This window comes from Camelus bactrianus, chromosome 4 (genome assembly GCF_048773025.1).
Source record: "Camelus bactrianus isolate YW-2024 breed Bactrian camel chromosome 4, ASM4877302v1, whole genome shotgun sequence".
NCBI classification, from domain to species: domain Eukaryota; kingdom Metazoa; phylum Chordata; class Mammalia; order Artiodactyla; family Camelidae; genus Camelus; species Camelus bactrianus.
Genome location: NC_133542.1, coordinates 18,941,569 through 18,968,064, shown reverse-complemented (window position 1 = coordinate 18,968,064; position 26,496 = coordinate 18,941,569). Strand labels below are relative to the sequence as shown.

Sequence of the window (26,496 nt, the reverse complement as noted above, 5' to 3'; positions counted from 1 at the left end):
CTTTACATACTACCGAGAGTCTCATGATTTCTGAACTTGTATTTCATTTCTACTCTGAGTTCCAGACTCATCTCCAACTGCCTACTCAACATCCCCATTTAGATGTGTAACCATTTAGGTCCCAAACTTAAATCTAAAATTTAACTCCTATCTTCCACTTGAAACCTGCTCCCCTGAAGTCTCCCCATCTCAACTAGTGGATTCCACTCACCCAGTTACTTATGTCAAAAATCTTGGTATCACCTTTGATTTTCCTCTTTTTATCGCACCCTGCATCTAATCCATCAGCAAATGCTTTTTGCATTACCTTCAAAAAGAGGTCCAGACTTGGATCACTTCTCACTGCCTCTGTTGTGACCACCCCGGCCAGGCCACTGTCATCACCAGCCTGGGCCATGTCACCCATTATGCAACCATGTAGGTCATTCCTCTCCATCCTACAGCCTGTCTCAGCAGCTCCACTGCCTCTAGCACAAGGCACACTGAACACAATTCAGACTTTCAGTGTTTCTGTGGATTATTATCAACGTTAATTGCCACATCATTTTCAAGTCCACAGGTGCCATGAGAAGGTGAGGTACTCTGTTTTGAACCTGCAGTTACCCCAGACAGATCTATTTGTGTATGGTTTTATCATTTATCTGGTCTCTTGTTGACACTGGCTGTCTTACCGATGTGATCTATGGGGTAGCAGCACACACTGTGCATGTGTGCACTGCCCAGAGGTGCACGGTGGAGGGGTAAGTGGACCATCTGTTCCCCGCCACGACATGAGTCCTGGTGGGCACTGCATCAGCACACCCACAGGAGACGGCGCCTTTCTCTTTGCACAAACTTGTCTTCTGCTCATCACGTCCTGCACCTCTGGAGCTGTCTACACTTGAAGGGTGTGTGTGTGCCTTTTCTAATTGGTCTGCTCAGGGCAGGGAGCTCTCTTTAACCTGCTTAAAGACACTGAATAGGCCAGTAGCATACCTGGCTATCAGTGTGCACACAAGGGTCTGCCCCAACTCAGAACTCTGCCCATCCCACGCCCCATAGAGATCACATTTGCTATGTCTAAATTCTTTAGGGCCTGGAAAACAAGGCACCCTGATTTACTTGAATTTTGTATATGATATAAGTAAACAGACTCTTATGAAGAGTCTCCAGAAGTTGCCGTATGACTGAGTGTCTGAAATTTAGAACACAGATCTTCTGGCATAGACTTTGAATCATGGTTCTGTTCTGGACGTCTGGATACTGGACTTTCAAGTTTATGGGATTGTAAACATCCACAAATAGAGACTGCCAGAAAGCACTTTAATCTCTCAAGCTGGCTCCATGAATATATTTCAGGATATTCACATGAGAGCAATCCTTTCTATAAAGACAATTCATTTGAACCCTACACTAAAAATGTGTTTGAAATCATTCTGATGCTATTTTCTAATGTTCTCATTCAGCACTGCCACTGTCTTCGTGTCTGTGGTTTCACTCGAATGTGGGCTCAGACAGTGGTCCATTCCCATCACCTCATTAATTATCACACTATCCCATGAGACATGGGAAAAGCCATCTGCTCCCATTTCTTGACGTAAAAAATTGGGGACAGATCAATGCATACAACTCATGAAATGTTGGAGCATTTAGTGAGGTAGTAGAAACATAAAACATTTAAAAATAGGTGTATAGAAATGAAAACTTCACAATGACCATCTAGTGAGTCAGTAAGATTCTCAGACAAGCATCTTTTAGTCCTGGACTGGTTAGGTTAAGATTAAAAAGAGAGAAGGGGAGCTCGTAGCACATCACAAAATACTTAATATGATTTTTGCAGGTGGCTTAAAGAAAAACCTCTTCAAACCTCTATAACCCAATTCTAGGACTTTAAGAATTTAAATAAGAAGCCCCACACTGATAATATCTAAAACGAGGTATTCAACTGCAGGTTTGTTTTGTGATCCACATTTGCAAGAAACTGAACTGAAATGGTGGTATGATACTCTCAGCACTGTTTTACTAAAAGCAAATAACCAAAAGCATGTATTGGGGCTGCCGAGAGGAAGGAAGCAGCCCTCAGGAGAGGTGCCTGGCGAAGATGCCAACCCAGGGTGATTATGTGCTGAATGTCACTGGCACTACCGCTCATCTGGGGCTGGTCTCTCAGAGCCACACAGCGAAATGAGATAGAGTTAGATGAATTTTTAGCACAGTTTATGACTACGCACCAGTGAAGCATGTGGTGCTACTTCCCAGGGCATTTAAATGCTTCCTCCTAAAGCACAACACTATCTTGTTCTGTTCTATTTATTTTCCTTACGTGTGTGTGACTTGCAGAGTATTAAGACGCCAAAACATATGTTTCCTAAGCCTGTTCTCACTTCTCACCTTCACTGAGACTTTCAAGGTCAGAGTTATTTGTGGCTATCCACTTAATTGGACTTAAAATAAAAGGCAGCAGAAAACAGCAGATTTGTAATGGCCCTTCAAAGTAGGCATCAAACGAGCAGCCTGGCACATCTGAACCTATTTAAATAAATCAGCCTCTTGTTCAGGGCCCCAAACCTCCGTCTACCACGCCACACGTTACTGTGCGGCTGGAGCAACTAGCAGCAAGAGAGACGATTGTTTCCTGAACCCCCTGGAAATCACTGGAGATTTGAACCAATTGCACATTTTTGTACACAGCAGGAGTGCATGGCTGAGCTCTCTTTTCCCTCCGAGTGTGCTCATTAATCAGGTTTGTGCAATTACTATTTATGCTAGACAATGACAGAGTAGATCATTACTGGTATTGTTATTATTTACTATGTGTGGCTTCATACACTTGCAAAGCTTTGCTCAAAATGAATGCAGATGTTCCTAGAACCCGGAGTGGGAGAGGTTATGTTTTGGGGCAGTGGGCGTGGATGGGCAGGACTGGCCCACAACCAAGATGTATAAAGTTAAGTGCCAAAGTCCAGATGGCAACATTGGGAAATTTCACATCTGGGAGTGAAGGGCTGTGGCCCTACTGCTTTCCTGGCAAGGCTTTTGGACAGTAAGTTGGGAAGGGGGTTCGATGACAAGAAACTCTCTTAGGTAATACAGAGAAGAATTGGGAGTGGGTGAAAAAGGGTAATGGAGCACCCAGACAACAGATATCCTGGGTCTGATGTTCAAGTAGACTCCCGTTCCCACATTCGCTATAAGCAACAAGTCCTGGACCTCAAACAACCCCTAAGTCTTCCTCCAGTCCTTAGCTTTAAGGGGATCAATTTTTTCCCAAGATCAACTCAAGGGAAGAGGCAGCTTTAGGGTTGATCCAGAGATTCCAAATCACTCTAGATAGAAGGATGCCTACAGAACAATATGGAACAGCTTGGAGACCTGGGGGTTCCCAGTCTAGGAGCTGCCCATCTAAGGAGACTATTCCTTACTCCACAGAAAAGGAGAACATATTTGCAAATCATATATATGGAAAGGGACTTGCATCCAGAACATACAAAGAATTCTTAACAATAAGGCAAATATGAAGACATTTCTCAAAGAAGATATACAAATGGCCAATAAGCTCATGAAAAGATGCTCAACATCAGCATCCTTCAAGGAAATGCAAATCAAAATCATGATGAGATACTACTTCACCTCCACTAGGATGGGCATAATCAAACAGACACATAATAGCAAATGTTAGCAAAGATGTAGAAAAATTGGAACCTTCACACATTGCTGGTAGGAATGCAAAACGGTACAGCCACTTTGGAAAACAGTTTGGCAGTTCCTTAAAATGTTAAACATACAGTGAGCATACAGTCCAGCAATTCTACTCCTGAGTATGTACCGAAGAGAACTGAAAATACATATTCACACAAAAACTTGTAAGCAAATGTTCATAGCAGCGTTGTTCATAAAGGCCCCAAGGTGGAAGTAACCCAAGTGTCCATCAACTGATGAATGAATCAACAAACTATGGTGTATCCATACAGTGGAATATTTGGCCATAAAAAGGCAACAACAACATGGATGGACCTTGAAAACATGCTAAGTGAAAGAAGCCAGACACAAAAGGCCACATATTGGATGATACCATTCATAGGAAATGTCCACAATAGGCAAATCGCTAGCAACTGAAAGGAGATTGGTGGCTACCAGGGACAGGGGTAGAAAAAGGAATGAGGAGTGACTATTAACAGATATAGGGTTTCTTTTTGGAGGTGATGAACACATTCTAAAATTAGTGGTGATGGCATTACAACTCTGAATATATGAAAAACCAGTGAACTGCACACTTCGGGTGAATTCTATTGAGTGAATTATATCTCAAAAAAACTGCTATAAAAAAGTCAATAGAGAGAAACACTATATAATGCTAGAAGGTAAAGAGAGCTATTTCGAGGCCACAGCTGGAGTGATCTGGCTTTTAGAATTAAGGGCCCTTACCTGCCCTGATGCTCACACCTGCAACCCGAGGGGACTGGAGAATGTCTACCGGATTCTGTTTCTTAAATCAGAAACTTGTTTGCCACTTGACTTTAGTTTATAAGCCACTATATTTTATGATTGATTCAGGCCCAGACTTTTTATCATGAACACTCACCACCACCATTATCAAAGGGCATTCAGTGCCCTTTTCCTTTCTACCCTGGGTACCAAGCCAGACACGAAATACTGCATGTGGGGTTGGTTAGTCCCTGAGTCAAGGGGAGTGACTTAATCCAAGGCAATAAAAACAGATGCTGGCAAATCAACATAAGGCCCAGCCATGACTGGATGGAGATGTGACAGGCTAAGATTAAATATTGATAACATATGTAAGAAAAGAGTAAATACATTTACAGGACAGTGACAGGAGGGCTCAAGAGAATTTCATACTTGAGTGAGGTTCAGTCTCATAACAGGGAAACTGCTTCTCTCTTAATCCTCTGCAAGAACAGAGGGAAAGCAGGTTCAAGTCCGAACACGGAGGATTTGACTATTAGTTGAGGATTAGTTGGAGAACTGCACCTTCATCTGGCTGCATGGGAGGCAGAGAGAAGAGGGCCTAGGGAGTGAGGTGAGGTCCTGAAAAAGGACTTGGGGAGGGCAGGCTAATAGTACATGGGAGGGACTCAGAGGTAAAGAAACAAGGAATAGAATATATGTGGGTATGTGGGACTGTATTCTGCTAATCACTTTTCCTGTGCATTTGCATCGAAATTCAGCCTCCCTATGAGGGAAGGCTATTTTCTTTTTAATTTATGAATAAACAAAAATTAGCCCAGAGAGGTTCAATAACTTGCCCAAGATCACACAGCCAAGAGGGTCACACTCTATCCCAGGCTTGAATTATAATTCTATTGTATTAACCCTTAACCGTCAGCCTCCCTCTCAGAAAACAGTCACAGGTTCCTGCAAAGTGCCAGTGTTCAGTGCCTACCATATGCCTAAAATAACAGAAGTGGTTCGACATCTTTTTCATTGCTCTCAGGTGGCAGGAAAAAATGAAACTGGCTCAACCTGCTTGAGTGGTTAGGGCAACAGATGACTGTTTAAGTGGGAGGACTGGGCTGCCGAAGGGGAAACCAGTATTTCTACCTGTAACCTGCTTGCTCAGCTCAGCGTCCATGAAGTAGGAAAAGAGAAAGTTACTTATAGAGCATCGGAAACCTTGACCCTTTTCAAGAAGGTCCTATGGACGGGTAAAGAAGCCCTTGTTATCCCTCCGAAGGAACTAATCCCCTTTAATTGGACTTCTTAATTGGCAACGTACTTGGAAGGAGATCAGTTCAGGGCTTCATTACCTGACCACCCCTTCTACTGGGCAGCCCACAATTACAGACATATACTTGTTTGTGTCCCATTACCAGAGAAGCACAGAATTTTCAGAGCTAGTGGGGACTCTGTAGATACACTAGCCCCTTCATTTTCAGAGAAGACACTTGAGGGAAAGTGCCTGGACCAGGATTAGACAGCCAGTGGGTGGGATGAAAGGGACTCCATCTCTCCAGGCCCAGTTCCTGTCAAAGCAGGATTCTGAGTGCATCCTTGAAGGCCGTAAACAAGGCATTAATAAAGCCTGGTGCCCAGACCCTTTCCAAAATCATCACTTTTGACCAGGACAAGAACCGTGTCTGCATCATTTGGTTTACAAATCCAACCTAAAAGGTAACCAACCTAATTGAAATGCAGCATCAGTCTTCTTGTCAGGGCTCTGCTTCTTACCTCCCTATTTCAACCACATTTCTTTCCCACTCAATGACAAGCTCATTGGGAACCAAGGATGAGTCAAGGCTCAGGGAGCACATCATGCTTTGATCTGCACTTTTCTGACCCTGCAATCAGTCTATGTCGGAGCTAGAGAGGGTAAGAAGCAAAGCCACTCCCAACTTAAAGGGCACCTTTGTGGAATTAAGAAAAGGCACCTATTTCTCTGGGCAGCTGCATTCCTACACCAGACACACAGCTTGTCCAGTAGACTGATGTCTGGATTTCTGTCCCTGTTCACCCCCTTGACCAGATAGATGCCCTTGTGCAGTAAGCTAGCACAGGCTTACAGGGCAATCCTGGTAAGAGCAAGAAGGATGAAAAGGGAATTTCTTAACACAGTATATTGTAAAACTTAGGTCACAGCTCATTAGTGGGTTGTAAAATTATTTTAGGGTTGAAACTAGCATTTCTAATAGAATAGAAAAATATAAGAAATATAAATGTCTCAAGCAGATTTTATTTATATATATGTAAACATATACATATGTATGTGTAGGTACGTGTGTGTATATACACTGGGTTGAGATTTGAAATATATTTCTTAGCAGGGGTCATGGTTAAAAAATATTTGAAAGTCACTGACTTTACTGAGTCTAATATGAAATGTGCATCTCATTTGGAAGGTTTGCTTTGTCTTTATTCCCAGCTGTCCAGTGGGAAGCACTATGAGAAATAGCATGCGTTTAGGAGCCAGACAGGCCCAAGTTCAAATTCAGTTTAATACCACTAAATTTGGGCCTTAGGCAATCATTTCTGTTTTCTGGTCCTCAGATTCTTGATCTGCAGGTAGACATAGGATCTATTTCTGAGTGGTGATGTGGTAAAGACTTGGTATTAAGCATGAGTCCAGTTTTCAGATCTCTCTTTTCTCTTGACTTTGGAGAGACCAGCAGAGACCAGCGGTCCAGGCACACACATTCAGCTGCCACGGAGGGTTTCCACTGCCCAAAGCCACAAAGCTGAGGGGGTGTAGAGTCCTGCAGTAAACTTTAAACCATCCTCTCCCGTGCAAGTTGTTCTCCTGTCTGCCTGGAAGAACTACTTCCCACGGCATGCTTGAGCTAAAATTACTGTTTAGCCAAGTCAATTAAATCATTTGAGTGAAAGTACTACATGCAAGCTAAGTTAGGAAAAGTGTTTGGTGCTGTGGGAATGGTTAGAATCTGGTCTTCCGTTTTCGGTAAACGTGTTAGACTGTTACTTTGACCTGATTAGCGTATGCCACATTGTAATTATGAGAGCCTCTGAGGACAGAAATGACAAGCTGAAAGTAATCTTTTAGGTCATGTGGGTCAATTTTCCCATTTTCCAGATTTGGAGGCAGGGGTCCTAGGAGGTACAGGATCCAAAAAGGTCACATGGCTGGGACACATCCCAGTCCCTGGGAACCTCATTTCTTAACTCCTAGGTCATGAGGCCTCCTTCTTCAGAATAACTCATCCTTTAAAACAAAAACTGCAAAACCTTCCTGCCTTGATTTAGGTGTGGAAATGTGGGGAGAGATGAAAGCTAAAGTTAGTGATTCTCTGCATATGTTTGTAAGAGATCTTTGAGTCATCACAGCAAACTTTAAAAATGACACAAAGGACACAAAGGAAACTGACAACCTATAAATGAAAAATTTAATTCTCAAAAAACATATTTTTCAACCTCTCAAAGAAACGCAAATGAAAACAATGAAATGCTGTTTCACCTATGAAACTGGAAACTATTAAAATTATAACAGTCAACATTATCAAGGATGTAGCAACATAGCAGAAACTTTAAAAAGCTCATATACTTTGATCCAGAATTTCGGCTTCTCCAAAATCAGAAATTCATGTGTAAGGTTGTTAGTTATAGCATTTTTAATAGTAGTGAAATATAACATGAAAATGACTTTCTATTTTATGATAGTGCTAAACAATGAATAATATTTTAGAAAAACATTTAATGATATGAAGAAATGCCCATAATTAACTAAGTTAAAAAATATTCAAATGGTATATGGTCAATAAAAGTTTAAAGTTGTGTATATCTAATATCATTCCAACTTATTTAGATATATAGGTATGTATGTGCATGTGTGTGTATGTGTGAGTGTGTGTGTGTGTGTGTGCATGTGAGAAAAGTCTGGAAGAATACATGCAAAAATGTGCACAAATTTTTTTTTGGATGGTGCAATGGAAAGATTACAGACTATTTTAAATTTTCTTTTTTGTATTTTGATGTGGTTTTATAGACTTTCAGTATATGGTAAAAATATTGCTTAAAAGGCAAATCTACAATTTAAAGTGGCCCCATATAACTTTCTGTTAGAATTGCCTCTTAGATCTGATTTGACTCAAAATTTGCCATTGGTAGGATCTGTTGATGGGAGCTTTATTACAATGGTCAGGGTGTAGCAAACATTCTGAAAGTGTACAATTAAAATACATGCTAACACCCTTTGTTATATGCACTGTCATTTGACAAATCCAAAGTAGTCTGAAACATATTTTTTCAGCAAGCAATCTGATGGATTAAGCATTCAGAGAAGCCATTTTCAGTCTACGTACCTCAAAGTGTTAGATAATATATTTTTTAATATATTTCAGAATTATCCAACTATGTTAGTGAGGAAGTAGGGATTACTTAGAACCCAGAACACCAACTAAGTACAAATCCAGAGGGGTCCATGTTGCTTTGTCTCTGAGATATCTGCTATGCTGGGGTGGCTAGAGACTAGGACTACGGAAGCTACAAACATGAGGCTAGATAGGAAGGAGGAATTTTAGGGACCTCGACTCCCAGTAAGCTAGAAATCCTGAAGGACTGACACTTAGTGGGTGGATAAGGAAAAAAAAAATCTGCCTAGCAAAGGGAAATAGTAGAATGTGCCTATTTTGGTCTTGGTTTTGAGTGATACTGAAAAAGAAAATGCAAGGAAAAGTCTCCCTTAAGAATTTCTAACCACAGGCTCACCCATGGGTTTGGAGTCTGAATTCACACACTACCTGAGTAGAAAAAGTCAAACATTTTGGTTAGAATGGTTCCAGGTTGGCTGGACTCACAGGCACTTGACAGAAGAGCAAATAAAGTCTACTCTGTTGGAAGACATTTAGAACTCAGGCCTCAGTGGCACCCTACAGGTAAAGTTCAATGAAAATCAACTTGACAGGGGGTGAAAAAGAGCCACAAGAAACCTCTAGAAATGAAAAATAGAATTAAAATTAGAAACTAAACAGCTAATTTCTGCAGCAGATTAGACAAAATCGAAGAGAAATTTAAAAAGTAGAAGGCAGATATAAAGAAATGATCAGCATGAGGAACACAAAAAAAGATGAGTAGTTAAAAGACATGGAGGACAGGCTGAGATAGTACAATATATATCCAATCAGAATTTTAGAAGATTAGGGGAAGAATGAAGTAGAGGCACAACTGGTGGTAGGCACTAATCCTCAAATTCAGAAAGTCTACTGAATCCCAAATAAGGGATAAATAAGTGAGAAAACCACACCTGACAAAGCATAAGAACAACACTGAATGCCAGAAACAAACAGAAAATCTTAAAAGCAATCAGGAAAAAAGACAAACATATTACAAAGAAGCACTATTCACACCAACAGCAGTCTTTTCAACAGCAAAAATGGAAGTCAGAGACAGTGGAACTATTATTATTATAATTTCAAAGTGGAATGAGAAAATTTTCTACCCACCAAAACTATCCTTCAAGAACAAAAGTAAAATCAATCTTTAAGCAAATGAAAATCAGGAGCATAGACTATTAACAGATTCTTGGTAAAGGAACTTATAAAGAATGTAAGCCAGTATAAGAAAAAAAATCATAGAAAAATGGTCTGATGTGAGAAAAGAAATGAGATAGGAAAAAACTGGCAAAAATGTAGATACATCTAAAAACATTGATGGTATAACGAAATGTCTAATTCATAGGGTTAAAAAAGTGAAGATCATACTTCAATAATGCCGTTATAAAACATCAAGGTAAAACTTCAACTGAAGACTTCAAATCATATACAATGGGAAGAGGTAATTGAATTAAAATGTTCTAAGGCCCTTAGGTTGTTCAGCAGGAGTATAAAGATATTAATTAATTTTATACTCTGTTGAATTAAATATACACATTAAAAATTTTAGGGTAAACACTCAAATAGAAATAGGATGTATAAATTCCAAACTATTAATGGGAAAAGAAGATTTAGGGGAAAAAAATTAATCCAAAACAAAAAAGGCAAGAAAGAATCATAAAAAGAAACAGAAAGATCAGAACAAACAGAAAGTATAAAATAGGGTGATAGAAATGAATCCAAATGTAATAGTTATCACAATCAGTGTAAATAAACTAAACTTTGCAGGTAAAAGATAATGATTGTCAAACTGAATTAAACAACATGCTGCTATATTCTATTTACTAGAGACTTATTTAAAACAAAAGAAGGTTTAAAATGAAAGAGTGGAAAAACTAAACCAGTCAAATCCACGCTGGAGATGTACTTCCCCCCTCCACTGCCAGAGAGCAGCTTAACATAACAATATCATTCCTTGTTACAGTTAAAATACGAATTACCTAGTGCTACCAAAAAAAAAAAAAAAAAAAAAAGAAGAAGAAGAACAAAATGGAGATAGAGGAGGGGAAAAGGAGAGAGGAAGAGATGTGATAACTTCTTGCTCTCAACACTGCCACATTTAAGTCCACTCTTGCTGGAGAAGCCAGAGCAGCAAGGGGAAGAGCCAAGGACAATCTGACCTCTGTGTACTAAAATCCACTAGGCTTTCTGAGTCTCTCAAAGTGCCTCCTTGACTCTCTGAACCATATTCAATAACTGAAGGGTTTGCTTTTAACAAAAGTAGAGGGAAACAAAACAAGGAAAATAGCACGAACAAACACACTTGTGATACTGTGATTTGTAAGAAATATATACTTGGTCATTCAGATGATCAGAATATAATTCTCATACATATTTGGTCTTCATTCACAATTCCTGGCTCCTGGCTCTCAAAACCCCTGGGATTTCCTGTGTTGAGAGGAATAAAGGTATCTTTTGTTATGGTAACGAGGTGACTTTTGGAAAGTACCTAAGGAAGGCGGCTGGTTGCTAATGGCACTAACTGTGTGATTAAAGGGGTTGGAACTACCCCCCACCCTCCCGCCCCAACCCAGGCCTCGGGGGAGGAGAGAGGGGCTAGAGGTCAAATCAGTTTGCCCATGGCCAATGATTTGATCAACCATACTTATGTAATGAAGCCTCCATAAAACCCCTCAAATGACAGAGTTCGGAGCGCTTCTGGATAGGTGAACACATGGAGGTACTGGGAGAGTGGCAAGCCTGGAGAGGGCATGGAGGCTCCATGAACTTTCCCCATGCCTCACCCTATGCATATCTTCCAGCTGGCTGCTCCTGAGTTATATGCTTTTATAATGAACCAGTGATCTAGCAAGTAAAATGTCTCTCTGAGTTTTGGGAGATGCTCTAGCAAATTAATTGAGCCTGAGGAGGGGGTCATTGGAATCTCTGACTTATAGCCGGAAGTACAGGTAACAACTTGGACTTGTGACTTGCATCTGAAGTAGGGGTAGTGGGGGGCACAGTCTTGCAGGACTGAACTCTTAACCTGTGGAATCCGATGCTATCTTTGGGTAGAGAGTGTTAGAACTGAGTTAAATTCTTGGACACCCTGCTGGTGTCCGAGAATTTTTTGGTGGTATATGGGAAGCATCTCCCACCCCTACCCATGTTGGAATTGGGTCCAGGAATTCAAAAGAATACTACAATCACAGGTTTAATGCCTGTATTTTCTTTCTTTTGAGAGAGTTTCTAAGTCTGTCAAGTAATAATATCCTTTTATTCATTGTAAGGATAATCTTACCTTACCTTCCTTGAAATTTTTACATTAATTGGCAAATTTTACTGTTTACCTACTAGGTATGAAGAGGGAACAAAGATTGAACTTACATTCTGTGCCTTAAGCAAGCTTGGGACTACACATTGTATTTATATAATTATTAGCATTTTACCAGAGATACTTTACTTTATAAGGAATATTTATAACATGGTTCCCGTTTCAATTTTTCCATGAATATTAATAACAAATTGCATTGCAAACACTCTGTTGACAAACAACTTTTCACGAACACACAAAATGAATAAAGCAAGGCACACCTAAAACTAAGTAGCCTGCCTTCAACTATCCAGCTTTAAGCATCTTTATTTAGACCATTCCCTTCATTTGAACTGGGCTGACTTGCTGTCAGATTACAGTGCCAAGTCTAAGAAGAAGTTAAATACCATGGACAGCTGCTTTCTAGGCCAATGACAGCCTAGCACCATAGCAGATCAACGGACCTCAGGAGCTGGGCCAGGCACACAGCAAAACACGCCAGATGCCCTGAAACTCCACTGCTTCACATCCTGCAGGATTCAAATTAATTCCTAACCAGCTATGGGGAGGTTTTTAGAAGAGAGTCCCAATCACTTATAAATAAAAATATCCTTAAAACAAAAATCTCTGCTTAGCATAGATATTTTCAAACCCAAGTCAATGGCCTACTTACTTCAAACAAAATTCTACAAAATAAAATTTCAGGACAACAAAGGCATTTGAAGGTTTTCTTGGAGTTTGTAATAATATCTTCTGTGTATATATTCACTGTATATGAACTTGGCTTATAAGTATTACAATATGACAAACATCATACACCCCTAAGGGAGATAATGGCCTGCTTAACTCAATGATTGACTGGCATGAATTAAAATCTTCAAGAAATGTTTTGAAATTCTCAAATTTGAAATAATTTATCCCGATTTGCTTTTAAGAATGAAAGATGAAAGGAAGGGAACTAACACTTAGTGAACAACCCACATTTGCCAAGGACTACGTTAGCTGCTTACCATTCATTTCTTCATTTAATAATTTTCCCAACTTTACGAAGTAGGTATTATTATTTTCATTTTCCAAATTAGTGACCTGAGGTTCAGAGAGTTTATGTGACTTCCCTGAGGTCACAGGGCTTATTACACACCTGGGTGAAAATCTTTTTTCCCTGAATCAAAGCCCAGAGTCTCTTTACCAAGTCATGACTCCATGACATTTTAAAAAGGATAATAATATCACTAAATGAAATAATAATAATAATAATAATAATAATAATAATAATAATAATAATAATAATAATAATATCAAATAAAAAACCATATACAAGGTGTAACCGTTTAATAAAGTGGGAAACTATTGCTTTAACTATGAGAAAAATGTTCACATTTTCTATTTTTCTATGCTCCACCATCAACAATGGAACCAAATTAAGACTTTCAACTTGTCTATGAACCAAGTAGTTTAAAAGATATTTCACTGCCTACAGCCCAGCAGAATTGATGAATTTTTAGCAAGAACCATTGATGACTAGTATAAAAATATCTAAAACATGTTTCCTCTACTTTCCCGTACTCCCCTGCTCCATAACTGTGCAAATAAGACAATGAGGTAGTTCTGTCTAAAAATGTGTTTAGTATTTTGCTTCCTGAAATCTTGTATAGTACATTTCTCTCTATGAAGACTCCATCAACGGCTGCCTTTGGCTTAGAGTCCTTTTTCTCAGTGTTCTGATGATATTACAGAAGCACTGACTTTGGTAGGTAAGGTGGTGTATACAGCCAGAAAGCAACTTCGCAGATCAGAGAAGGAGACAGCCATGCTCAAGGACTTATCCTTCCTTGGGACACCTTATGTTCAGTGCTTAGAGAGCAAAATCTCCGTAAGATTCTGAAATCAGGCATCTGATGAAGACCAAATGCTGAAAAAATTTTTTTCCAACAGTAATTCAAAAATGAAATTGGTAAGGTGAAATTTCCTAAAGGAAATCACACACCATTATGCACAATGCCACCTAAAAACATCTGTGTTCTAACATTTTTGAGGAATGCCAAACAAGACATAGCTATGTTTAAAAAAAAATTCTGGTCCCATGATAATTTATAGTTCAATCTAGTAATTGAATGCCAAAATAAATGATAATGATTAAATGGAATAAACTAAAGCTATTTGGTGCTCAAAGGAAAATAATACAATTAACATATTTTTGGGGTAAATCAGAAACAGGAGATACAGTCATGAATATAATCTTTCCTTTCTCATTATGTAAATTAAGAATTCCCAAATTTTAAAAATGCACACCATTAAGCACTGCAAAAATTATGTATATGAATAACAACTGTTAAGGAACATCAGCCTAAGTTATTGAGTTTTAAATTATTATGAAAATGACATGACAGTCATCTAAAACAGTACGAAAAAATCTTCCAAGAGCTGATTTAATGAGTGACTTATAATTGATTAAATACTGTCTGTAAACCATATTTAAAAAGTTATTACTAAATGCACAAAATCTGCTCCTCCCACCCCTGCCCCGCCACCATCAGAATAAATCCCCTTGCAATCTTCAATACACCATTGAACTGCTCTGCAAGTTTCTGTTTCATACTTATTGCCAACATAACCTTTAGCCGAGTCTGTATTAATGAAGTTTCACTGTGGCGTAACAAAACGAAAAAGTATTGAGTTCTTAAGAAGACTTTTTATCCTTGATGTGCCTGGGATATTTATAAGCCACCAAATTATTCCCTTTCCTCTAAAAAATACGCCTTTCCCTTGGCAATTGCTCAGCATTCTAATTCAAATAAACACATAGACTAATGCAAACCACTCAAACTGGCAGTCAGGCTTGAGGAGACAGCTTGAGGGATCATCCTTTTGGCTACAAAATTAGATCAGGGAGGGGGCTTCAGTGATGACCGTGTCTACGTCTTCAAGGATAGCTGAGAGCTTATTTACCATGACTTTTTTTTTTTTTTGCTACAGTTTCTAATAAACCACCATACATTGAGTGAAATGTTAGAAAAAACACAGTATGAAACACTTCTCTTTTGAATAAACAGAACTATTACTAGTGGGTTTATCAGCTGTGCTTTGCTTCCATTTCAAGGCTGCTACAGAAATGATGGATGGTCATCAAACTTGAACATAAAGGAATTATGCTAAATTAATATCATTTTCTTTCATTCTGGACAAAACATCTCACCCTTCACTCAACATCTGTTTTTTGCATACATGAGAATTTTCCCAAGTGTTAGTATGAAGAGTCTGCATAGGTATTTTGGTTTTCTGTTTAAAATCACATTCAGAGATGACCTTCCAATGTTAGGAAAAAAATCAGAACTGCATTACCTGACTTAATATAAAATTTTATTGATGTTGCCCATTGATTATCTTAAAAAATTAATTTCTGTTTTTGCAGATCAGTTTCTTCCAAGCTCATTACCCATTTGCTTCCTACGTCAGTAGCAGGATGGCCACTACTGTCATTAAAACTCCCTCAAATTCTACTATAAAAAATATTTGGGGTCATGTTTATCATGGTGTGCAAAATGAGCCATCGAGCTCCAGAGGCAGGCGGCAGGGCTTGCCTACGATTCTCTTTTACAGATCCTGATCAGTTCCTGGTCAAGGTCTGACGTATCATCGTGTGGATCAAGAAGCATGGCCGTGATCCACTCAGATGACCAGTCCTGAGAGGATCTAGGATGCTGACTTAAAGGTATAGCTCTGGTGACCGAAATAAACTTTCTTCTCTAAGCATCTTTAAAGAGAGTGTTCTTGATAACTGTCACATGTCCATTATATATATATATAAAAAAAAAGCCCTGCAACTTACAAGGCACATGTACACTTTCCCATGAAAATCAGACTGTTCACAAAATCATTATGCCTACCTTCAGAAAATGAGAGACAAGTAACTGCTGAGTCTGCTCTGTGAAGCTTATGTAACCTATGTTTACTTTACTCTGAGGCAAGTAGCTTGAGAACTTACTAGACATTCCCCAGAATACCCTCCAGTTATTCTTCCCATGGTTACGTTAGTCTGGCTATCCAAGAACTGCAGAAAACAATCTGCTCTCCATTACAGCCCCAAACACCATCCCATTAAAAAGAAAGTAGCAGATCTCAAAAACATAATTCAGAGCTATGGTCAAGAAGAACATTCAATAAACAACCACAACCACCAACCTTTGCTTGGGCCTCTGGTGCTGTCACCTTGACGACCTTGTTGCGATTTATCATTTGCTTCACCCATCTTTCTACTTGGACGTTGAATTTCATGAAAACCACATAGCCAAAGTAAGCTGTCAAGAGAAGCAAGCTTTCCCACCACATGATAAAATTATCCAGGAAAAATATGATCAGCATGATCAAGTCAATGATGTAAAAGGACACATCCCGAAAGAGTGGCCACCATGTCAGGTTTAAGATTTCTCTAGAAAACAGAGCACACATGCCAATGACAAAGAGGATATTGAACACCGCTGAGCCCACAATTGTGCCAATGCCAACATTGCTGTGAGCAATAAACACCCCTATGAGAGACGTGAAAAGTTCTGGGGCCGAGCCCCCGGCAGCCATAAAGGTGGCTCCAGCCACATCATCAGAGATGCCCAGCTTCTCAGTGATGACAGTCAAAGAAGGAACAAAGAACTCATCGCAGACAATGGCTAAAGCTATGAACATATAGATCATTCCAATGACATGGAGAATGATGGCGCCCTTTCTGCGCTGCTCGAGGGAAAAGATGTCTCTTGGGTAGTCTCCTTGGGCATGATCTGCAGTACTGTTCTCAGATTTGCCTTCCTGAGAAAGAGGTGGCTGTGGAGTGTAGTCTTGAATATTGTCATTTAAATCTAGGAGAGTTCTCTGATGGTAACTGTGTGCTACCCTAGGGCCACTGGCACCACTGGCCTCTCCTGGGCTCTGTGTCTCTGTCTCAGAAAAGGCACTGATTGAAAATGGGACAGTGCTAATGGCTACCAGGCCCATGAAAAGGCCTAAGATTCGAATTAACTTCAGTTTTTTCCTGATATTATAATGTCTCCTGCAGCCAGATGGTGACCTATCGGAACACCATTTCTCAAGGAAAGTGACGGTGGTGCTTCGGTGCAGATCCATCCTGGATACTCTGGAGGATGCGGTGGTCTTCAAATTGTAGACTCAACTGGATGCCTCTTTCATACTTTTCCTCCCTTGACAGTTAATGGTGCTTGTGGGGGTGCTTCCACAATCACAGGTTCTTATGCTTCACAGGAAATATTTTCAACATTTATGCTTAAATAAAAATAAACACAAGGATAAGTAAATCATGTCTTTTTTTTACAAAAGAACTTTGCACATATGAAAAAGTCCTGTAATATGGCCGTACGACCTTGGGTAAGTTACTTAATTCTATTGTGCCTCAGTTTCTCTGTTTTAAAAATTAGGACAATTATAGCCCCTTACCACCAAGCATTCGACTGAGGATAAGATGAGTTAAAATACACGAAGCATTAAGAGTGGGATGCAACACATATTAGGCACTTATGATAATGTACAAAGGCAAACATTTTGGTAAATCCAGTATTAGATGTAGACTATGTTAAGAATAAAAATTTTATAGATGTAGATGAAAATCTGTTTAGCCCACCTCAAATCATGTAAATAAATTCCCAGTGCTAAAAAAAGATACCACTTCCTTTAGAATTATCTACCTATTTGACAACCAACAATTATTCACTGTATTTTCTTTTGGTGCAATTATATAATTCCAGCTGCAGGCACACTTTTCTGACTTAATCTATCACTTGGAGAGGGTTGAGTATTGGAGCAGGTAGCACTCTTTTCCTGTATACATAAAGATCTCAGGATCTTTTTTTTTTTTTTTTCATGAAAAGCCTCTCCTAGATCAGATGCAGAAAAGTAGCCCTTTAAAAATTTGTTTACTAAATAATGTTCTGATGACATGAACAAACTGTCTTCCTTAAACATCAAGACATTGTTTTCATCTAAAGCTTATTTTTAAAAAACAACCTTTAGTCGTATTTTAAACAACTTAGTAAATCAAACAACTCCTAACAAGAAGGCTATTTGAAAAGATCAGATGTGTATTTCATAAATAATATGCAAGATGCAGTAAGACCTCTGTTTACAAAATCTACCAAAAATAGCCCCCAACACTGACTCTCTAGTAGGTTAGATACCCAAGCAGTTTTCATTCTCTCTTTTACAGAAGAGAAGAGTAAAATATCCAGACGTGACAGTTGATATTCCAAAGTTTCCCCTTTTAAATCTTCTTGAAAAACACTGCTCTGGTTTTTTTTTTTTTTTTGGTTTTTTTTTTTTGGTTTTGGTTTTTTTCTTGAATCAACGATTTCATTTTAGAGACATTCGCTGAGATCATCTCAAGTGTAAACTAAGCTAATTAAACACACGCTAGTTACAGAGATTAGCTGGAACTCAGGTTTGCAGAGGGAGCCCAAGTAAAATCAGGCTGAGACGCTGTTACTCCTGAGATATACCTAACCCATCAGAGATTTCTGGCTGGCTGGCAGATGTCTATGCTTAGCGTGAACGATTAAGCGACTCACTGCGCTCCGGGGATCGTCACAATGCTGGCCGGGGCAAACGGCAGGGACCGGCTCAACTCCCAGGGTGCGCTATCAGCTCCAGCCCCAGCCAAGCTCGACCAGCAAACCCACCGCTCCACTCCACTAGAGCTGCCTCCGCCGGCGAAGTGCACCCCCAGCTGCGCCCCAACTTTGCCTTGTGTGGTCCCAAACTTTCCCGGGTGGGTTAATAGGAAAATAAAACTAAAGGACAGACGCCCCACAAGCGAGCCAGGAACTGGGATGCAGCTTGGGGAGGGGCTTGATGGCATCTTCCCAAACACTGGTAGGTGGCTGGGGAAGGGGAGCGCCCCTCTTCGAGTCTCCCCCGACTGTAGGCCCGAGCCGGGAGCAGGGGCGGTTGGGGTGGGAGAAACAGAGGCTTGGAAACCGCGCCCCAGAGCGAAGAGAGTTAGCTAACTCCTTTCGGGGCCTGGGGCACCCATGTCCACCGCGGAGCCACCTGTGAGCCTACAGCGCAGCAGCGGTATGCCCGCAACCGGGACCCGGGGACAACGACCACTGCGGCCACCAAGCCTGGAGGCTGGCCCGGGCTCGGCCGCCCGCACTTACCGGGATCCGCCAGGAGGACGCGAACACGACGGGGTCCAGAACGCGGCCCGCCGCTCCGGTCCTCCGCCTTCTCCGGCCCTCTGCCTCTTCGCTCCGAGGCCCAGGCTCCGGCTCCGGCTCGCGCTCGCCGCCGCTCTCACCGGCCGGGGCTGGGCTCGGGAAGAGACTGAGCCGCCGCGAGCCCCGCGCGCCGCCTCTGGTGCTGCCCGGCCCCCCAGCCCCCACCGCCCCTCCCTCTCGGCTCTGCGCGGGGAGCGTGGCCGCAGCGTGCTCTGCTCCCGCGCCCTCTGCTCCACGCCTCCTCCGCGCAGAGGCGACGCGGGAAGCCGTCTCTTAGGAGATTGCTCCGCAGTGAGGTCGGGGGTCAGGATTTGCAGGCGAGCAAGGACAGAGAGGAGAAATCTTACAGGTCGGTGACGCGCCTGATTCCTAAAGCCTGAAAGTACTGCCAACTTTGGGGTCATCTATGCTGGGCACCTCCTCTCCAATTATCTGCTAAAAGTGACAGCAGTCACATATTTCTTTAGGAGGCGATGTAATGCGTACTGGTGGGAAAGAGGATCTGAGAAAGGCCAGAAGGCCTGCAGGATTGTCTGTTCAGGCCCAGGGTTTCTGAGGTCTCGGCTTTGGATGGCTGGGACACTGAAGGATCTTTAGTCTTGCAGGCTGACCTTTTAATTTCACGAATGGTGAAGCTGAGACCCAAGATAGTGTCATTCTGAGTCATAGACAGCGTTCGTGTGCTGGCCTCTGGACTCTGAGCCCAGCGCTTTTCCCTGCCCTGTCAGGAAAGCAAGATCCCCTTGACCACAAGAAATTGAGTCAGGCTTCTTGGGAATTGGAGACAAGAATATGGGCCAAAGAGTGGGTGGAGATCAGGCAGATTGGTTCCTGGGGAAAGTCCCCTTTTACCCCACCCCCCCACCCCCACCCCGTGAACACTACCAGAACTACTGAGGGTCCCACGACTGGAAACCTTTCAACAAACGTTTTCTGCTCTCCTTACTTTCCTGCTTCCTCCTGTTTTCCATTTAGGGGGGGTTTATTTATGCTTTCCTGGGACTTGGGGAATGTCAGTCATCTGGAAAGCTCACTACCTCTGACTTCAGGTAAAACTATACTTCGACCTCGACACTTCCTCTTGATATGTGGAGAGAAGTCTTGAGAAAATAGAAGTCTCTTTTTCTCCCACCAAAGACAGACACTTAAGACTATTGTTTTGCTAAGGATTTCAGGGTCCCTTTTCGGAAATCATAGTCTGAACATTTTTTATCTTTACTTTTCATTTTGGAAAATTCCAGACATTTCAAATATAAGAGAACAGTATGGGGCCCTCCCTGGGGCCATCACTCAGCTTGAACAACTATCAACTCACAGTCAGTTGTATTTCATCTGTATCCCTTGTTCCTGTGCCATTATTTTAAAGCAAATCCCAGATATAGTATTCTTTTATCTGTAAATATTTACAGAAAGTAAAGAAGCTATCAACTACTTCTAGGTCTGTGTCTTAGAAAGACTAAGGAGCCAATTTAAATAGGCTCCCACTAGACAAGGATGGATCAATCTGAGCACCAAAAATTGCTAAGAATTGCAATTGTTTCAAACATATCAAATATGATTATATCTATAAGTTCATAATGATTCTAAAGTATCTCAGTTGATTGGTCACTGTTGATGGGCAAGAGTGAATTAACTCATTATTTTGAAATTGTTTTAGAAAAAAGAAAACAAGCATGCATTTAATCTGCCTTTTCTGTATAAAATGGACTTCAGAGTAACCAATTAAACTTTACTTTTCTGCTGTCCTTGCCTTTGCTTCCCTAGCCTAACAATCCTCATCTTCCCTGATACAATGATGCCTCTGGCTATCTGCAGAGAGAAGCTCTTATATACAAGGTCCCATCTAAAAGAAAAAGATTACTATATATATATAGTAATTATATATATTATTAATATATATATATATTTTATTTATTTTAGTTATACCCTCAGTGTGGTGACCCACAGTCAGTAGGGAACTCAACCCAGAGAGTCTCCCTGAGAAGCGAAGGGTTTGACCCCCACATTGGGCACTTCCAACTTTTAAGACGAGCACCTGAGAAACGAGCCCCCACAACATTTAGCTTTGAAAACCAACAGAGCTGTTGTGATCAGAGAAATGCCTTTATAAGGGCTTGTGCACTCGGACTCACCTGCCCCAGGGCCCTGAAATGGCTGATGCAAGGGCGCCCAGACTTTGTGTGGGAGAAGCCTATTGGCTTGTCTTAGAGTGTTGGCCTTAGGGGCAGGCATGTGAACTGCCATACATTTGGGGGCCTGCTGGGATGCTTTCTGCCCACAGAGACTGACGGGCACCATCTTTTCACTCTCCCTCTGCCTTGCTCCAGCCAGTGAGTCATCTTTTACTTTTTCTTCTTTTTTTTAAACTCTAGGCTCTTCCTTTCTCCCTTTCTCTCATCCTTCTTCCTTCTTTCCTCCCTCCCTCTTTCTTTCCGTCTTTCTTCCTTCCCTCTTCCCTAGTGGACACCATCTCTACACTCTCCCTCTGTCTCGCCCCTGGGCGCCAGCATCTCTTAGAGGAGACCTTTTACACGTGTCTGGTGTCCTGGTTTTTACCTCTGGTGCCCAGTCGGCCACCCAGGAGATGCCCCTTGATCACCTGGCTCTGGTGGCCAGGGAGCCTTGCGTTCCTGGTTCCCATGGGGCTGTAACAATTGGAGAGGTGGTTCTTGGCAAACTGCTACCCTGAGGACCCTGCACAGAGAGCAGACTGAAACACTCCTCAGTCTTCCTGTGAAAGAACCCTACTTGCTTGTTCTGGAGCTTCAACGTGAGGGGCTGGCTTCAGGTATGGTGCACATCTAGGATCTGCAGACATGTTCTCAGGGAAGCAGGCCAGTGCACGCTGTCTGTGTGCTCTCCCTCTGGCTGGCTACAGCTCACCAGGATCTCCCAGGTAGGGACTTATTCACTCCTCTGTAGCCCCAATTTTTGTGACTACTGCCCAGGGGACATCTCTTGATCACCTGGCACTGGTAGCCAGGAGGGCTTGTACTTGTGGTCCCATAGGACTGTATATATTTGTTTACTTTAAAAGCTGTTACCTGAGGATCGGCCTAAATCTAGGAGCTGACTGAGATTCTCCCCTTTGGGACACCGACAAATCTTGGCACATCCTCAACTACTGAGAACCATTGAAAAATAAACAGGCTGCTTGGACAATCACAAAACTTCTAACGACCAAGAGCTAGGGAAGGGCTGAAGTAATCAGTTTCATCTCCCACATGAGGCCACTCCTTCAAGACTGGGAGAGGTGGCTATTTTATCCAATGCAGAGAAACGACACAGAGAATCAAGCAAAATGAAGAAACAGGAATATGTTCCAAACAAAAGAACAAGATAAAGCCTCAGAAAAAAACCTTAATGAAAACTGCCAAAGGGATACTAGTTAATAAGTTACTACCATTTTCACAAGGAAGCATAGGATAACATGTTTTCAGGTAGGGCTGGGAAGGTTCCTGTGCCCCCATTCAAAATGATATCCCTGGTTGGCACTGTGCCTATAATTCTACCATTAGAAATTTGTTGTTTGGGCTTTTTAAATTTTATACCTTTCGGATTTTTAAAAGAAGTAAGTGGGTCTAGTTATAGAGTGATAGTGATCATAAGTAACTTTACATTGTTTTTGACTTGACATTTAGTCTAAAGAAAAAGAAAATCCTAGTAACTTTTCATGATGGGAAGGTGGGAGAGAGAAAGTTGAGTCAGGAGGTTGTAGGCAACAAAGGGACAAGCTGAAGTATTTAGATTTTACTTTGTTAGTCTAAGCACCTCTTTTTTCAGTCTTCCCTGACACTACATTTTTTTCTCCTTTCTATTATAATCTCTAGCTTCTCTGTTATCAATATCTGCAGGCAATCAGAACATATATGGAGGATTCAATGTGCACAAAAGCAGAAGTTCTCAACCTTGACTCTCGTTAAACATTAGAATCGATGGGGAATATTTTTAAGACTCCTGACAACGACCCTCTTCTTTTCCCCTTTTTATGAGCTGCTTGAGAGCAAGAATCAGTATCATGCATTTCCCAGCATCTAGCATGGTGCTTGGCATCTATCCAGTACCTATCTGTGGAATGAATTAATGAGTTGTCGGCAGATGCAGTTCCTTAAGGAGGGTGGGTCAATCAGGAGGGTGCAGGTTATGCTGCAGTAATGAGGAGCTCAAAAATTCACAGTGGCTTAAAACAACACAGGTTTTTGTTTCTCACTTACACTACCTGTCCTCTGTGAATTTTGCTGTGTCATCCTCACTCCTGTCCCCAAGTTGGTCACCATCTAGAACATTGCCAGTTGCTGTCATAAAGAAAAGATGCATGGCAAATCTCGTACTTGCTTTTAAAGCTTCAGCTTGGAAGCGATGCATTACGGCTACTCAAATTTCATTGGCTAAAGCAAAAAGCATGGCCACATCTATCTTCAGGGGAGCAAGAAAGTGCAGTTGCTCTATGTGCTTGGGAGGAGAGTGGAAAGATTTGGTGGCCAGCATTAATGACTATCATGATGGATAACTGGAACAAAAAAAGGGAACTCACATATGTTATGCACCTACCATGAACTGGAAGCTTTCACCTATTTCTTTTCAATCTCACAAGTTTTAGCACTATCACTATTCCCATTTTACAGATGAATAAACTGAGGCTCAGTGAGGTTCAGTAGGTTTCCCAATATTAAGCAGCTCTCATTTACTCATATTGGCTTCAAAGCCCAAGTCCTTTCTACTAATCATTAACGTATAGTACTGAGGTTTTTGGTCCCTGCCTAACTAAGAGTTAGTTGCATTTTTCCTGTTGGGGTTACATGCTTAGGTGATTCCTGTGGATTTTTTTCTACCACCAGCTGGTCTACAATCTAGGATAATTATTTCCTAAGAGGATCCGTTTTGCTCATTTAAAAACCACACAGGTGTAAATATCAAAATAAAATCCTGGTGTTCTCTAAAAAATGTTCTCAGGTCCCCAACCCTGAGCTGATCTTGTTTTCCTTTGCATTTTGCTCTTTTTTTGGAGGGGGGGGGGCTGGTGGCTCTCCCCTTCCAGTTCAATGAGAACCATGAAAGCAGAAAATAGTATCTGTGGGGTTGAGGGATGCAAGTACAGGCTTCTTTGCTTTTGACAGTGGTTTCTGCAATAGCACTTAAAGCAACACACCAAATCACTGCCCTTTCTTTCTTTCTTTCTTCCTTCCTTCTTCTTTTTTTTGTATCTATTTAGGAGATGAAATGATGGATGCCTGTTATTTTTACATTAGGAACAGGATTTTTTTCCAGGCTTAAATGCTCAGAAAGCACAAAAATTGAGTTTCTCTTTGCAACAGCAGCTCAGCTCAGGGTTCCTGGGCACCAAGGTGGGTGCAGTGCTGAGGCTGGGCTCAGAGGAGTATGAGAGGCACAGGTCATCAATTTCATCAAGGGGCCTGCAGTCTAAAACTCTGGCTGTCTTCCTGATTCCAGCAGGGACTTCCTGAGCGACCTCTGCAGTGCCCCTCTGTCTCTTAGAGCAGCATCAGCAAGGAAATAAAGAAAATAATACCTGTAAAAGGAGACTCGCTGGGGAAGAGGCGTAGATTCAAGACAGTCCATTCAGAGGGCAAGCAAGGAGCACTTTTTCTAACAGCTTTAAAAATTGTGCTCCTGCTGCTTTCCTCCTTAAACTGCATTCTCTCTTTACCTATCTCTGGCTCAGAATTTCATTAAAATATTGGGATAGAAGAGACCTGTGCCTTGAGCCGGTAGGAATATGCTCCTGTGTTTTTGGTTTTGAATACTGAAGTAAAATACCTGTTTTATTCACTTCATAAAAGTAAAATGAATGTCACTAGTCATTTCCTCAGCTCAGGGGTCTCAAGCTGGTCAGTTCAGCAACACTCATGCCCCTCCAAATAATGTCTGCGTGTGTAGTGGTGGGGAGGGGTCCTGATACCACAGCAAGGCCTGCCCTGCCCCAACACTGGGATTCAGTCAGTACGTCTGTTTGGGGCTCATGCTCACCATTTCCCCAGATTAGCCTTTACTGGTAATAATAGTGATAGTTTCTCTTCCACCTGTCACTCCTTTTTGCGTATTTCTCAGTTTGTTCAGAATCAAGATGGAAGACAAATGATATATATTGAGCCCCTCAAATACTCCAAATATTACTACAAATCTTATATCGAAAAACTGCATTTTTTTTCTCCCCACAACTCCTGCTTCCTGGTCCCTGGAAGTAACCATTTTCAAAGGGTTTAGGTGTCTTATTTTTCTCCCCTGGTACTTATCACGTCTGTCTTTCGAGGTGGTAGGCTCATTTTATTATCGCTTGATTTTTCTGATTTGAATATTAGCTATTAAATTCCTATTATGGAAGAAAAGATTTCTTCCTCTTACAATATCCGCCCCTTCCCAACTCCCTGAAGCGCTCATCTCCACGTAACCCTCTCCCCAACCTTTCAATACAGTTGTGTTGCCATTTTGAATAAATTAATGGTCACATCCTTTAATTAATACATCCTTTGAATTATGCAAACATAAGCATTGGTTTAGCTGCAGAGTATACTAATTCTCCTCAAACTCTGACAGAACTGTACATTTCCCCTCAGTATTTTCAGACAGAGGGAATAACAGCTGATCTACGGGTTTCATGGGTTCCCCCTTGGAAGACATCACTCTTGGAGCCCTGTGGCCACGTGGACTGACAGCTGCCTAGGCCTGCTGTCTGCGTGGCATCCTGGGAATTCTTTTTACCTCTTGTTTTGTGTTTAAAGCCCTGTTTCCTCAATCCTCTTTCATATTTACTTTCCTGCTTACTAGAGCACAGCCTCCAGTATCTTCCTCAGAAGGGGAAATGGGAGGAGACTTTTTGAGTACTTGTGTGTCTGTAATGTCTGTCTCCTCCTCTCATTCTCTGTTCGAAGTCTGGCTTTGTGTAAATTCCTAGGTTAGAAATTGTCTTCCCTTGGATTTTTAAGGCATTTCTTTCTTTCCCTGTCTTGGATGTTTCATTGTTGCCATAGAGAAGCCTGATGCATTCAGATTCTGGTCCTTTTTGATGGGGTCTAGTTGTTCTTTAGAGAAGATTTTAGGACTGTCCCTTTCCTCACAGTATCGTAAAACTTCACGATAATGTGCTCTGGGGTGGATCTTTTCTCATTCATTATTTTCTGCTCTTGAAACACATACACACCTGGGAAAATTACTTTTGTGTAAATTTAAAAAATAATTTTCTTTTCTCAAT

General features: G+C 41.3%; 1 protein-coding gene across 3 annotated transcripts in view; it reads right to left on the bottom strand.

Moving 5' to 3' along the window:
- The window catches only part of SLC24A2 (solute carrier family 24 member 2), a 224,043-nt gene extending 204,610 nt beyond the window's left edge, over positions 1–19,433 (bottom strand). For all 3 annotated transcript variants that reach the window (XM_074361516.1, XM_045509886.2, XM_074361517.1), the window contains exons 1-2: positions 19,227–19,433; positions 16,252–17,340 (exon numbers count right to left, since the gene is read on the bottom strand). In XM_074361516.1, coding sequence (XP_074217617.1) covers positions 16,252–17,184 — 933 coding nt within the window. In that variant the 5' untranslated portion in view covers positions 17,185–17,340; positions 19,227–19,433. The remainder of the gene's footprint in view (positions 1–16,251; positions 17,341–19,226) is intronic.
- Positions 19,434–26,496: the final 7,063 nt, after the last annotated feature.